General features: G+C 32.7%; 1 protein-coding gene across 1 annotated transcript in view; it reads right to left on the bottom strand.

Annotated features, from left to right (window-relative positions):
- CDH19 (cadherin 19) overlaps window positions 1-16,087 on the bottom strand; it is an 81,933-nt gene that overhangs the window by 52,090 nt on the left and 13,756 nt on the right. Inside the window, exons 3-7 of the mRNA XM_036768307.1 lie at window positions 14,482-14,601; window positions 8,608-8,772; window positions 5,768-5,949; window positions 4,888-5,141; window positions 1,064-1,185 (exon numbers count right to left, since the gene is read on the bottom strand). Of these exons, the coding sequence (XP_036624202.1) occupies window positions 1,064-1,185; window positions 4,888-5,141; window positions 5,768-5,949; window positions 8,608-8,772; window positions 14,482-14,601 (843 nt within the window). The remainder of the gene's footprint in view (window positions 1-1,063; window positions 1,186-4,887; window positions 5,142-5,767; window positions 5,950-8,607; window positions 8,773-14,481; window positions 14,602-16,087) is intronic.

Raw genomic sequence — 16,087 nt, 5'->3', positions numbered from 1 at the left:
AAAGAAAGATTATTGGATCTAATGGATAAAATCAGTTTGGACAAGTGTTGGGTCTTCTAACATTTTAGATTTGATCATTCTAAATATTTTCAGATCAGTTAATCAATTAAATAATTATGGAAGTATTTTATAATAGCTAAATTATGAGTTCTGCCTGATATTTTAGACTGCATCTTAAAGTTCTATCAGATTTACCACTTGTTGCTTAATTTTTGTGATCTAAATTAGAAATTGAACTGGGGCTTCAATTTAATCATTTTTAAAGTGGAATCAAGTATTCATTAATAAATATTTGAAATAATATTGATTACTTTAAATTCATCCACAAGAAGGGCTTCCACAACTGATTTTCTTTGAACATGGGGAACTTGGTTGGGCTATATACTATTAGGTTGGCATCATTTAAATCATTTCAGTTCTCTTTTCTTTTTTTTTCTCTCTAAAAAAGATGATTTAAAATGTCTATGTTTTAACTAAAAATTTTGCTAATAAATGATCCAAACATTCAAGGAAATCCCTTATAGCAGATTATCCACAGTGTTAGAACATATGAACGAAAGCAATTAACATTTGAGTTTCAGAAGAAATCAACAGGTGTAATTCATACAGAAAGACCTGCTAGATTTAATTTTATTGGGCAGCTAGCCTCTTTGAACTATATACAACATTATCAATTAATTTTCAGAGCAGGCTTCTGATTAGTATTAAAAATAGATTGGCTTATTCTACACTATTAAAGAAAGCTGCTATGAAACTCACAAGTGTCTCATTTAACTTAAGGTCTTACTTTAGGGGAATAATTCAGATGTCATTATTGTTAGAACTTCTATTCCATTGTAACTCCTTTGTTTTCCCCTTTCTAGTTCAATATCTTTTATGAAAGAATGCCAGACCTTCCTTGGAGCTCATATACATTCTGCTTTCATTAAGCTAATGGTTCAAATAATGTCTCATAATAGCAAGAAGCCCCAACAATATCCTTTCAGGAAGGGACACTATGATAATAATTAAAATATATCTGTGCAGTACATAAAGCACATGGTGTGTCTAAATCCTTACTCACCTTTTTCCGTGGCTATAACCGTTATGTTGTGCCACACAGCTATCTCCCGGTCCAGAGGTTCAGTTATAATGATGGTGCCATTGTCATCAATGCTGAATAAACTGCATCCAACAATAGAATACCTAAACCAAAAAGGAAAGAGATATGCTGAGATATCCTCTCTGAAATGGTGACATATAAAGCTATTGTCATCCCCCAAAATAGCAGTGACTGCATGACTGCAAATAGCAACTGCTTTAACAGGAAGCTCACCAATAATGTTCATTTCATGTGTCTCTGAAATACTTCTGTGATTATGTTTTTAATTAAGCTAAAAATATTTCACTTCTAGGGGTTAATATGAAATAGAGAGAAGATATATTATTTATCCTCATTACTGAAGGATCAAAATAGCTGAGTTTACTTAGTTGTAGAAAATTGTAGAAATTGTAGAAATTGCATTTAAACCATTAAAATGAGTAGCAAATTTATAGATATTTAATCAGTGTTATATTCATTATTTGAGAAGTGGGAGTACAAACCATCTTCCCCAGCTTTTTTTCTAAACGGGCTCTGTATATGCGCCAATCCATAAAATTATGTGCATTCCATCCTGTTATTGTCTACAAGAAAAGAAGTTTTGGGCATAATTATCCTAATTATATAGGTACTGCTATGGTACAGTGTCAAAGCCAGAAGAACTTTTCGAAGTAAAATATATAACAGTCATAAAGATTGTCCTATAAGTTGAACATACAGAGCTTTAACAGTTTTAGAAAGATGAATGAAAGGAAAGCCCTTCTCTCCTTCCTTCCATCTGTGAAGAGAATTAACCTGTTTGTTCTTGTACTTTAAAAAAAAACACTGCTTCTAAAATCTGTTATGATACTGCCTGAGTAAAACACGGGTTGCAGAATTCTGCAGTGAGATAAATACAGATCGACTGCAAAATATATAGTGATAGAAACTTTGAAAGTCATGCGATTTAAGCCTAAAACTGATTAATAATACAAAAAGAAAAGAAAAAGAACTTGGGTATAGTGAGATGCTCTAATCAAGGTATGTGTATTTGTGAAGATTTCGATAAAAGATCAACAAGTTTCATAATCATTACGCATTAAAAGATGGCACAATTTAAATTTAGAATAGATGTTTCTAAAAATATAAGCCTATATATTTTAAAGGATTCTGTTTTGTAGAAGTACAGTTCTTGATTCCATTCAACCATGCCTCTGCATATTATTTAAGAAATCATCTACTTAGAGCCTGAGAGGTCCTTAGAGGCAATCTAATCCAACATTTTTTCTTTTATTGACAAAGAAACTGAGGCCCTGAGAAGTTATGACTTGTCCAAAGTCACATCTAAAATATAAAACAGAGCCAGCATTCAAATACAGGTCCTCTGACGTCACTTCTAGTATTCTTTCCTCTGTACTAGATTACCTTCCTACATTCAAGTCTTTCTTTCATATAAATTTTGTGAATTGAACTGAATTTTAGAATTATATACTACCTTATCCAGGGAGGTTTCCTTGATCCTTCTTACCTCCCACTCCTAACCCCTAATTAGTAATGATCTTTCCTCCTTGGACTTCAAAGAAGCTTGTTTATGCAAATGGATGTACTTATCATGTACTGTTGTAGATTATAGTAATTTACCCCTATTGTATTTATTCTTCACTACACATCAAGAATATCTTACCTTTGTATCTTACAGTTTTTACCACAGTAAGAAAACAAATATTTGTTAAATTGAATTGAATTGAAAGGAATCTCAGAGTTCATTTATTCTATTCCAAGAATAATTCATGAATCCCATTTACCCTGTCTCTCAGCAAGTGATGATCTAGCCCCAACCAGAAGAAATCAAAAGTCAGGAAAATCTCAGACTCCTGAGATGGTCATTTCCATTTATAAATAGCTCTGATAATTAGGGAAATTATTCTCATATTGAACCTAAATCTGCCTGTCTGAAATGTTCACTCTTTGGTAATACTTCTGAACTTTAGGACCAAATGAAATGCCCAGCCTACTTTCATAAGCTACAAAGGCATAATAAGGCAACTTTTGGACTTCATAATAGCCATACTTGAAGCAAGGCTAAAAAGTAACTTGTACTTAGATTATTTTTATTTTTAGCATTCAACATTCACTTTTATACTTTGAGTTCAAAAATTTTCCCCTCCCTCTCCCCAAGGTGCAATCTGATAGATGTACAATCATACGAAACATATTTCCAAATTAGTAAGGTTGTAAAAGAGGAATCAGAAAAAAAAACCATGAGAAAGAGAAAACAAAGAGAGAGAGAGAGAGAGAGAGAGAGAGAGATTGAAAATAGTATGCTTCCATCTGCATTCAGACTCCATAGTTCTTTCTCTGAATGTTGATAGCATTTTCCATCATGAGTCCCTTGGAATTATCTTAGATCGTTGCATTGCTGACAAGAGTTAAGTCTATCAAAGTCAGTTATCACACAATGTGGTTGTTACTGCATACAACATTCTCCTGGTTCTGCTCACTTCACTCAGCATAAGTTCATGTAAGTCTTTACAGGTTTTTCTGATGTTTGCCTGCTCATCATTTCTTATAGTACAATATTCCATTACATTCATATAACACTCATTGAGCCATTTCCCAAATGATGCATGTGGGACATAGTAATTGTTTAATAAATGCTGCCTCTCTCTGTCTCTGTCTCTATCTCTGAATCTCTCTCTGTCTCTTTGTCTCTCTCTCAGTGAATAGTAAAATACTCTCTAATGAAACTGTGATCAAAGGGACACAGATGACCCATGAGAATATTTTGCATTTTTCAAAATAATTTCTGATATATTCTAGGCCATATCTGCTAGACTTCCATTGAATGAAAGAATGAGTTAAGAAGAGAAAAAGCTATTCAAAGGTAGCAGGAATACCATCTGTTGATGAAAAAATATTTTCCCCCACTCAACTAACTGATTAACAGACTACACCACCAGCTTTCTCTAACATAAAACAGATAGAGGAGTGCATTGTTAATGTATTGAATGTATTGTTAATGCAATTAGAAGATATTTCCCATCCATTAATAAGACCATGTGACCTGCTTAAGTCACATGGAAGCCTAAGTCACATGAGTTTGAGCCTCATGAAGCCTGTGGTAGGAGTAGCTTGCTGAACAAGTGGAGCAGGAAGCGTGGACGAGAGCTGAGAGGAAGTTGGTCAGAGCAGGTAGAGTTGGGAGAGAGATGGTGGGAGTTGCAGCTTGGAGAGAGAGGAGGCAGTCAGGGAGCAGCAGTTAGCATGAGTGAAAGCCAGTGTGTGATATTGCTTAAGGGTGTTCATTTATGGGAAGGCCCTAACAGAGGGAAGGCTTGGGGATGGCAGTGCCCCCTGCATTGTTAATGTGTGCAGATTTCTTTGTTGCTGATGGATTTGACTTTCTGGTGTTGGAATTCAGCTTTCTGGTGTTTGAATACATGTTTTGGTTCTGTCTTCTATATAGAGAGTCGGTTATATTTTGCAATTCAGAACTATGGTGGAATATTCATAGCCACTTCAGGGGCCACTAAGTATGCATCTACACCCAATCACCTTTAAAATATTCACACATTATCAAGGATGAAAGTTCAATGTTCATCACCAAAAAACAACTACACAAAAAACCCATCAAATTTTTGCTCATGCTTATACATATGTAGCACTATATGAGGAAAATTAGAATTTGGTGTGCATAAAATTAAATGCTATTTAATAGTGTTTGTCTTGAAAGATATTTAAAACTACAGTTCCAAGGGAAATTATATTCTTTTAATTGTTGTGGTTTTTTCCCCAGCTTAGTGAATTGAGAATTTAGTTGGTTGTACCTGATTGGAGAGTTAGTAACATCTGGATCTCTGGCAAGTACAGTGCCCACATAGGAACCATAAGGAGTCTCTTCAGCAATTTCCATTGTATACTCCAGATGGGAGAAAACTGGTGGTTCATCAGCATCTTCCACTCTGATTTTAATAACTGTAGTTTGTCCAGAATTTTCATCCTTTGGGAAATATTCATCAATAAAGCTGTTGGTAACCTTTGCTCTAATACTGTATTGTCGTTGGACCTCATAATCCAATTTCTACATAGAAACAGATTGTAGTATTAAAAAAATCAGTTTTCCTTCAGCATTGCTGTTAATTATAGATTAATGACTAGTATAGTTACTTTCAAGTGTTTTAAAATGTAAAAAAGTTTGAATTATTAAACTGTCTTAGTTGAGCACATGTTATCTGTTAGGAATTAATACCTTTTAACTTCTGTACTTAGTCTGACTTTTTACTAATTGGCATTGTAAAGAGTAAGTATTCATTACAATTAAGGCAACCCATTTTGTCAGCCCAGTTAATGAAAGTTGTTTTGAAATGGTAACTATACTTTTAGGTAGGCTTAAACATCTTACACAGCTTTTGAATTTTCATATAAAATTATTAAAATTAATTTCCCAATGTTCAAACTGAATTCATAAATGGTGCCTTCAGTAAAAAGCTCTTTAAATATTCACTGCTCATATAGTATGATTAGTGATATTCTTCTAATTTTGTAATAAATTTCATTTCCTTTTTGCAATTCTCATTTTCAAGCTAGCTTTTAGTTAAGGTGAAAATCACAGGAGGACAGTCTGTTATGAAAATAGTTCTATGTTTAAATCATTTGATTTCCAACTTTTTATCTATGTATACTATTTACCTATTTAAGCATAAATACCTTTTTTAATACAACTACTCCTTCCTGAGTTTCATTATTGGTGATAATATCAAAGGCATATGACCCATCTTCAATACTGTAATTCATTTTTGCATTCTCTCCTATGTCACTGTCTTCTGCCATGATTATTCCTATGGAAGTTCCAATTGGTGCAGATTCAGAGATGTTCATGTGGTAGAGTCCTTCAAGAAAAGATTATCACATTATCACATTTATACTTTTCTGAGGGTATGCATAACTACTGCCCAAATTTTGTATCTCTAAAGACAATAACTTAAAAATCTCTATTTATTTAGAAAGTCTTCCTCTGACTCTTGCTCCTTCCTTCACTTTCTCTATTTTGATATCATTCTAAGACTCTCTCTGGCTATGAGGAATACTATAAATGAAGAATAAGGATGAACTAGTGACTGACTGCTTGACAAAGTAGAAGAGATGAATTGAACATGATTCTAAGAAAGTAGAAATTTTGTACAGTAATTGTTGAGTTTGAGGGCCTGAGTTAAAGTCTTGCCTCAAAAAACTCATTACTTGTTTGATATATGGCAAATTATTTAGCCTCTCTGGGTTTTGGTTTCCTCACCTGTAAAATGAGAAGATTGAAATAGTTGTTGTAAGTTCTCTTCCATCCGAAAATCTATGTTTCTATGACTTTGAAATTAAGCAACTGAAAGATTGATCAAAATAGTTTTGGGAAAACTATTGTTTCTACATAGTAAGCAATGCGTATGAAAAATATATATATATATTTTTTTCATACGCATATATATATGAAATGTGTTTCTCCTCCCAAATCAGTTTGGGAGAGAACTGCAAAACATGCATTACCCTGTTTAACTTGTCCACTCTAATAATACTCCATTAATAATTATTAGTAACCATATTATTGAGTAATCATTATTTATGAAATAAAAGTTTATAGCAATTTAAAAATAATATACATTAATCAATCAACAAATATTTATTAGGAGTACACTATGTGTCAGAAACTCTGCTAGTAATCATATCAGTAAAAGATTAGGCCTGAGTAGACTCTCTTCAAATTTTGTTATGAGGAAACTGCAGGGATTAGAACACTAAGTTGCTATGGAAATTTAATGAACCACTCTGATTCCATCTTGTGACACATTTCTGGGTCTAGGTTAGTTCCCTTTCTGTCCAGCTATGGGTCTGGTACAATTTTGTCTTATGAAAAAATTTTATTCAATTGTGGGATTTGGGAGGTACCTGTTGCATTGTTTGAATCGAGCCTGCCTTGCTGGGAAACTGGACTACCCCTATTTGCTTCTTCGAGACCATTAACTAAGGATAATTATGCTGACTAGAAACCCAATCAGATCCAAAAATTGATGCAAGGAGTTTTATCACAATTATACATCTCAAGCAACCCATAGTTCTCATCTGAAAACTGACCTCACATCACTCAGTTATTGTTTCAATGTCCCTTCGATTGCAAATACTTTAGTGGATTGGGACACCACTTTTTGTGATTTCAGGAGATTGTATTTATTTATTCTCCCTCTACCAATTTGGAAATTCCCTAATCTTTCCTCCAATTTCAGATTTTCCTCCAAAATCAGATTACCTAATGTTATATCTTTGCTAACTGTTTCCTTTTTAATGAACCGGTCTTATTTAATTTTTTTTTTAATTTATAAAATTCTGTGTGTGAGCCCCCCCCCCCCCATATTCAGGGTTTGATATCAAAGCTGAGGAAGGTGAATCATCCCTATTTGTTAGGTAACTGGCAAGCATTGCTTAATAAATTTATATGCTGAGAAGCTTGAATTTTTGTTTTCTCAGTAATTTCATCTTTCACCCACCTCAATTTTTCCCTTACTTGTATAATGGCATAAAATGAGCCTTTTTAAATTTTTTTTTCCAGAACTAATATTACAGATATTTATGCTATGCTCATCATCTTGGGAAATCTGTTTGTAGTTTCTATTTGGCACTACTAACCAAGTGCCTCAGTCTTGCCCTGAAGCTTAACTCTTCTAGACACAGAAATAGTGCTTTTTTTCTTTATAGGTTTATGATAACTGGATTAAGCAAGCCTAAAGCTATTTAAGCTGTTAGGTTATGCATTTGATAGAGTGCCAGGCCTGAAGTCAGGAAGAGTTTCCTTTATGAGTTCAAATATGGCCTCAGAGAATTACTAGCTGTGTGACTCTGGGAAAGTCACCTAATCCTGTTTGCCTTAGTTCCTCATCTATAAAATGAGTTGGAGAAAGAAATGCCAAAACCATTCCAGTATCTTTGCCAAGAAAACACCAAATGGGGCCCAAAGAGTCAGACATGACTGAAACAACTGAATAATAACAACAAAAGCTATATGAGACAACAAATTCTTTGACCTTTCCTTTGGCATAGGAATCTCATCTTGAATTGATTAAAAAATAGTAATTCTTCAAAATCTCTGATTATCTGACTATTTTGTTTGATCAGAAGAATATTTCAGCTTGGACTCAATGTTATTCTGCTTTAACAATAGAAACAATAACAATAAATTTAAAAAAAGAAATTCTATCCCTTGGGGTTGCAAAACATGGATTCAGCAAGCTTTATCCTTGAGCATCAGTTTCCTATTGTATAATGGGAGTAAAACTATATGTACTACCTATCTCACAGCATTGCTTTATGAAAATTGTTTATGAATATTTAAGCAAACAGATAGAAAAATAAGTTGATTTTAGCTGTTTAATATAAATTGTATATATGCTACCAATAGGTCAAGAATTGCTTGTTTTCTATTAAATTGAAAGTAATAGAAAAATAGCACCTACATAAGTTGCTAGTAAATTCTTTCTAATTAAAAGTTAAGCCATTCTGGTACTTACCAAGTTGAAATATAGGCCTATTATCATTGACATCAGATAGATTAATTGTGACAGTGGTGGTGCCAGAAAGTCCTCCCGGAAGACCAAGCATGTCTGTGGCTTGTACAACAACTAAATATTGGTCTTTAGCCTCTCGGTCCATTTGTGAAGAAATTCTTAAGATTCCTTGAAATAATAGCAACCATTCTGTTACTTTTTAATCATCTCATAATAATTCTTTAAACATTTTGTAGCATGCACCACACTCTGACAACAACTAGAGCATTCTAGAACATCATAGGAGATTCAGTGTAACATGGTAGAACGATGAATTTGAAGTTAGGAAGGCCTGGTACAAATTTAACCTCAGATACTTACTATGTAACTATGAGTAAGTCACATAACCTCTTAAAATCTCAGTTTAAATGAGGAGATCGGATTAGATGGCTTCTAATTTCCCTGAATTTTATCCAAATATGGAAGTTTTATGCAGGAGAATTGATTCTCTCCTACCCCTAGGGGAGAGACAGCTGACCTGAGTTTTAGTCCAAGTCCTATCACATATCACTATAATGTCTTACACAAACATAGGTGCTTTAAAAAAAAATATGTGCACGCACACGCACGTGCGCACGTGTGTACATACACCTCAGATACATTGTGTAACTTGCTTTTCAAAGGAATCAGGTGAGCTAGATACCACAACTATTATTTATCCCTACTTTAAGAAAGAGGAAACTGAAACCAAGTGAATTTAAGTGACTAGCACACATTTGTTAAACAAGTAAAGGAATAAACCAAAATTCAAACCCAGGTCTTCCAGCTACAGGTATTATACTGTCTCTTACACTAATTAACTATGAGTCATTAGGTAAGGAACTTAACTTAGTCATCAATTTTCTTTAGAATATAATGAGTAGTTGAACTTAAGCAAAACCTAGGTCTCTTCTGTTTAAAAAATACTATGGCCATATGAAAAATATAGCAATTTCACTTTATTATATAAGCTCCTTCCCAAAGCAACTTAAAACTTAGATTATTTTAAAAGGTTTTTCAATCTCAGGAGAATCAGGTTTATTATAAATCAATTTAAATATGTCTTAGAAAAATTATATTAAATTATAAAACAGTTAGCCTAACCTTTTTTGCTATGATAGTAACCAAAGCGGATTGACTAATCTGATCTGAACACTTTTGAGAAAACTAATTTTAAGCCTCCCTGCCACACACACACACACACACACACACACACACACACACACACACAATGGTTGGACAAATAAGACAATAAAACATAATACACTTAATGTATTCAGGGACTGTGTATAATTTTGTCCTAGATGTTGAAAATGTCTGGGCCCCTGGACAGGCTTCGGTCCTATTTAGGCTTATTTCTCTACTCTTTGTATAATTTTATTTCTCTTGGGTGGCCCTCTTTCTTTGTCTTTTTTATTTATTTTTTTCAGTGCTTTTGTATTATTACCTGTTCAAAAATAAGTGATAAGTGAGTTTTTCAAATCAATCTATATTTAGAAGCAGAACATTTAATGGTTTTTTTAAAGGCAAAATGAACAAGGTTCCCATTTTAACTTTGGCTTATAAGATTATTCCAGCTTAGTTTACTACAAAAAATGGTGACACAAGTAATTCCCAATCAAAATGAATTATGATTAATAGAGATTTAACCAGAAATCAGTCAAGTTAATCTATTTGTAACTATGTATTTAATAGAATAAATGATCGAAAAACACTTGCTTAGTAAAATATATCGTATTTTATGTTACTGGTATATTGATATAAAAATTAACATAAAATTTCTGATGATTATAGAGAATTATTAAAAATATGTAGTGCAAAATGACATACTGATCTGAGAATCATAGGTGATATATAACCATGAGACTATGGAAACGTCATGGAAAGTCTGGATCTCCAAATCTATGATAACATTTGAAAATAAAAATGCAAAATTTTATCTAACTTGTCCATGGTAACCCAAATAGTAAATTTTAAAGCTAGCATTGAAAATCATCACTGTAATACAAGAAGATTGGTTTATCCTCTCTATATATTCATAATTTGAACAACTTACTTCCCGGAGTTGAGAGGGAAAAATGTATCTTCCATGTAGTTATATACCTATGGATTATTATTTCTATTCTTTGGATTCTCTTGCTGCAGTTATTTTTGGGTTATATTGATTTTTCCGCCATGCCAATATGCCAGGCCCCTTCCTCTCAATCCTTTTCAGATTTGTTTTTTGGGTAGTCTACCACTATTAGATCATAAACTCCTCGAGGGCAGGGATAATACTTTTTTCATGTTACTATCCCTAGCATTTAGCACAGTCATTAATAAGTGTTTGTTGACTAAAGGTTATTAACTTCTTATCTCATTCTTTTTATCTATTTTATGGTGTTGAAATACAAATGATCTGGGAACAAGTTGTTATCCTGCTGTTATTCTTTGAAATTTAATATTCTTTAGGTGTTTGTGCAGGTAAATAAAACAATTGCATCTTATAGTTGAAGAAAAATACTGAGATTCCATTCAGTATGCTCAGAAAATGCATCACTGACATAAATTTTAAAGCAAACAGTTTGCCAGGGATGATATGTACCTCATCATATTCCCACATCCTATCCCCACATGTCTTTTATTTCTCCTATAGCTCTTTATATTTGATATTTTGTTTATTACAGGTAGTTTAGAGACCACATGTATTCAGTTTGAAAACATCTATAAAAATATTTGGACCAAATGTTGCATCTGGAGAACAATTATTTCTGGAATTAGAGCTCCAGTTCTCCTACAATTGTTGAATGCACAGTGATAGTTTGTGGAGTTTTATTTATATTATAAGAGCTTGTCAATCTTTTATTTTACATGAGATAATTTTTCTCAGTATTGAATAGTAGCTAGTTTTTTAAACTATTACGAAATATTGTATAGTTTACACAACTTTACTGCATCATCTGTATTAATCAACAAGTCCAGGGCCTTAGGATAGCCTTACTATATTTCTTGAGGCAATGAATTATTTCTGAATAGGTATCTCAAACCTCTCCATTTTCACAAAAAAAAAATCAGTGTAGTTCGATAATTTGTATAATGATTTTTTCTTGCTATTGTGTCCATTGCATTCAAGTGGATATCACTCCACAATTACACAAACTATTTTAGCTAAAATATGACCATTCCAGGGATATGTACATAAGATTGCCCTTGGTTGTTTTCTGGTGTAAGGTCCATTTAATGAATTGTTATTTCTATAGCTATCAGCCTGTTTAACATATGTTCTGCTAATGTTTATTGATTCTTTTGCTCCTTTATAATGAGGAAGTGGCAATATTTGTATAGCTATCTTGAGATTGTGCATCATATATTTTCTATAACATTATATAGAGTATTATACCTTCTAGATCTGTTGTCTTCCATTTTATCATGCCAAAAAAGTATACATTAAAACTGGTATTTTGTAGGTGTTAATTGCCTATCAGTCTTTGTCTTTAGGAAGTCTTTTAAAATATTCAATCCCAACTTTATCTTACAAAATTCAATGATCCACATAAATTGCCTGGTGAAAATTAAGGAATTTGCAAGTATCAACTTATCCATTAATTCAGTTTGATCTACAGATTAAAAATCTGAGCTTTCAATTTCTATTCTTGTTTCACATAAAAAAATATTGTATATATCCATTTTAATGGGCATGTTATCATTTGAGAAAGTTTCATGAGATATAGTAGCATCTCCACTTTTCAGTGGAGCTGTACAATGTGATGTCACATACATGCATCAAATGAATAATAAAGACTTGACCCTCATACTCTCTTTTATTCAGAACTGATGGCAGTGGTTTAAAGGCTAGGGAGATCTGCAGCAATCTTAATCTTACTTCTTATGATATGGGATATTTTCTGCCAATTATTATTGAAATTATTATATTGCACATATTGTATTATTAAATAGATAACAGTTTTCTTTTTCTTTTCCATGTGGGCATCAAACCCTCTAATATCTGAAATTCACTTAGATCTATCTCATATATTTGCAGTAAATGACTAAAACATGAGCATGGATTTGTGCCAAAGACTTTGTAATAATCAATAAAAGGAGGTTAAATCAAGGTAACTTTGGCTTGGATTGTTAAATAATAATTAAATCAATAAAGGCCTGGGCTTAAAACTGCTTGACACTTTTTGGTACACCCTCTTTTGCTTCTCAGGAAATACTATTTTCTTGTGGGTTTTGATAGATTTTTGAGTGCTAGTCCTTATGAAGGCTTTGTATACGGTACATACATAATTGCCCTCTCTGTTTTGGTAATATTATATTCAATAGCTTCCCTTAAGAAAGTGAGGACGAGGCTTAAAGTATTAAGAGGAAATTGGTGAAGTGCTTTGCTAATAATACATACATCATTATGAAAGCATTTTATCCAATAATTTTTCATCTTCTACAGATCAACCATTTAATCTGGAGTTCTGACCATATCCCTTGACAGGCATTCTATCATTCATTATATTAAAGTTATGCAAGCTTCTTGTTTTTCATTTCATACAACTTATATTTTTATTGTTTTGGGCTTCTTTCATCACCTAAATGACCATGGATTTTCAAAAACCTCTTCTTTAGGGTTGCATTTTCTTCTTGGAATTTATTCTTTCTCAAAGTTCTATAGTGTATTTTTTTATTAATATAGAATTGTTTATTGTGTTCATTGTGCTGAATTATATTCTTATATCAACTTAAATTTAGGGTGTTCATTTTAAATTACTGACCAAAAATAATGAATCCAGTTTTAGGTATGTAGTCTTTAAAATGTCTACAAGACATCCTGTTTAATATATCCAATAAACAGTTAAAAATCAGCACAGAAGTTAGGGTTGAATAAGTAGATTTGAGAATCATAAGCATAAAAAAGATAACTGAAACCATGGGAGCCAATAAGATTACCATGTGAAATAGTATATAGGGAGAAGAAAGTAGGGTCAAGGACAGAGGCCTGAGAGATATCTAGGTTTAGTGGGTGTGACCTGGATGAATATCCCATAAATGAGACTAAGAAATGGCTAGACAGGTAGGAAAAGAATCAGAAGAGAGTAATTTAAAAAAACCTAGAAAGAATAAAGTATCAGGGAGAAGAGGGCAATAGACAGGATAATAGCCTGCAAATAATTATAATTTAAGTTTTATAAAAAGAAGTTTTTCTAATAACTGTCAACACCAATTTCTCCATTTTACAGTGAGGAAATTTTTTAAAAATGGAAATATTAAGTGATTTGCCTATGGTCAACTAATAAATGGTAAAGCCAGGACTCAGGCTCAAGACTTCTCATTTTATGTCCCAGGTGTGTTTCTACCATACCAGACCACACAGGGCCACCCCATTTCTGAGCCCAGGAACTTTGATTGCTTTGGTGAAGGGAACTTGAAGTTAGGAAGCCCTCTCTATCAATGTAGGTCTGCAACTGTTTGATAATTTATAGTTTTAGAGAGTGACCTGCAGGCACAGCTAGTTAAGTGACTTGCCTAGAGTGATGTAATTAGAATTAAACCAGAGACAGAACATCAGTCTAGGAAGGCTTTCTATAAACTAAATCAGTTGTTTCTCATTGCTTATCACATCAAATGTATTAATATTGCATTGTATCTATTGTGTCACTAATTTTATTCATAAATTTAAAACATAATTCCAGGTAGAAATTAGTTTACTTTTATATAAATTGAACATATTACATCTAATAAAGGGGGAAAAAAAGAAATAATTTAGACTGTAAATTCTTGAGAACTGATACTTATTTTCATTACCAGCTTGTTCTTTTACAATTCTGTTCTTCTATATGCCCACTTTAGAATCACAAAAAATTATACATTGTTAGTCAATAATACCTGTCGTTGGCTCTACAGAAAAATAGGGTCGTCCTTGTAGTATAGTATAAATGAGTCTAGCGTTATTACCATGTGAAGGATCATCATTATCTGTAGCTGTCACCTGGATAACTGAAGTTCCTGTGGAGACAATAAATACTGGTCTGTAATTATAGATGTTGCCATATTTAGCAATGAATTTAAAGCTGTACAACATTTTCCCCTCCTTCTGTGAATTAATGATAGTAAGGCATGAGGTAGTCTGTCTCCCTTGTGGCAAAGCAGATAACTAATTCACAAGAAAGGATAGAGACTAGTCTAATAAAACAGCATAAACAAAACAATGCAGCTTTTATGGGCTATGTTCTGAAACATGAGTGTAACAAGGCCTATTAAAATTTGTTGAATTCTTGAATCAAAGGCATATAATTGATGTAATATATATATATATATATATATATATATATATATATATATATATATATATATATATATATGCAAGTAGGTATATTGGAGGTACAATAAGTAACTTGTCATAAATACTCTTTTGTGTAATCACAATCCGGGAACTGGAACTTTAAGTGCAAAATAGGGATAGGTTATGTATTTTATGTATTTATATTACTAATATAAAGAATAATATAGATATATTTATATATTAACATATTGATTTTATCATTTATAAAAACATTCAAATGTGGTGACCTCCAAATGCAAATCAAAATACATTGATCTCTCAATCTATAGTCATTAAAATGTCTTTTTGCTTGATTACTTACTTAAAAAAAATGTTTTGTTTGGAAGAATAAACTAAACAGACCTCTAAAATTTGTATGCCAAAATGATTGCCACTAATTTAATCCAAATCATAACATTGACTAAGCACGTTCTCTGTGTAAAGCTGTGTGCTAGGCCCTGGGGAAACAGAGACAGAAAAACCCCTTTTTAAAAGTCCCTTCATAGGCTATCTCCTTCCTATTTTTCCATTCCTTTTCCACATTATTCTCCTCCTTGTTTACTCTGAGATCCAGTGACACTGGCACCCTCACCTTTCCTCACACAAAATAGTTTTCTGAGTGTTTTCTCTGGCTGTTCCCTCTAACTAGCACATGTTCCCTCCTCTCTGTGTCTTGGCTTCCCTGGATTCCTTCAAGTCTCAGCCAAAGCATCATCTTTTGCAATAACTTTTCCCTAGTTCTCCTTAATATTATTGTCTTTTCTCTGCCCCAATTTATCCAGATACATCTTGTTTGTACATACTTGTCTGCATGTTGTCTCCATGATTAGGCTTCATGAGGTACTTGAGAACAGAGCCTGTTTTTTGACTTTTTATGAGTCCCCAGAGCTTAGCAAAGTGTCTGGTATGCAGAGAGCACATCTTAAAAGGCAACTTCACTGACTAAAACAACTCAAAATATTCCTTGTTTTCAAGGAGACTTCTTTGAAAGAAAACAAAACAAAATGTTCCTTAGAATTAAGTAAAAATGAATAGCAAACACAGAGGTTATATGTTTATGTTTCTAAATTTGCTCAATTTTTTAAATGTACACTTTATTTTAAAGATATTATATAAAACTGTATCATAGGGAATATTCTACTATATCCCTTCTGTTCCTTATTACAATTT

This window comes from Trichosurus vulpecula, chromosome 1, assembly GCF_011100635.1.
Source record: "Trichosurus vulpecula isolate mTriVul1 chromosome 1, mTriVul1.pri, whole genome shotgun sequence".
NCBI classification, from domain to species: domain Eukaryota; kingdom Metazoa; phylum Chordata; class Mammalia; order Diprotodontia; family Phalangeridae; genus Trichosurus; species Trichosurus vulpecula.
This window is presented reverse-complemented; position numbering and strand designations above follow the sequence as displayed.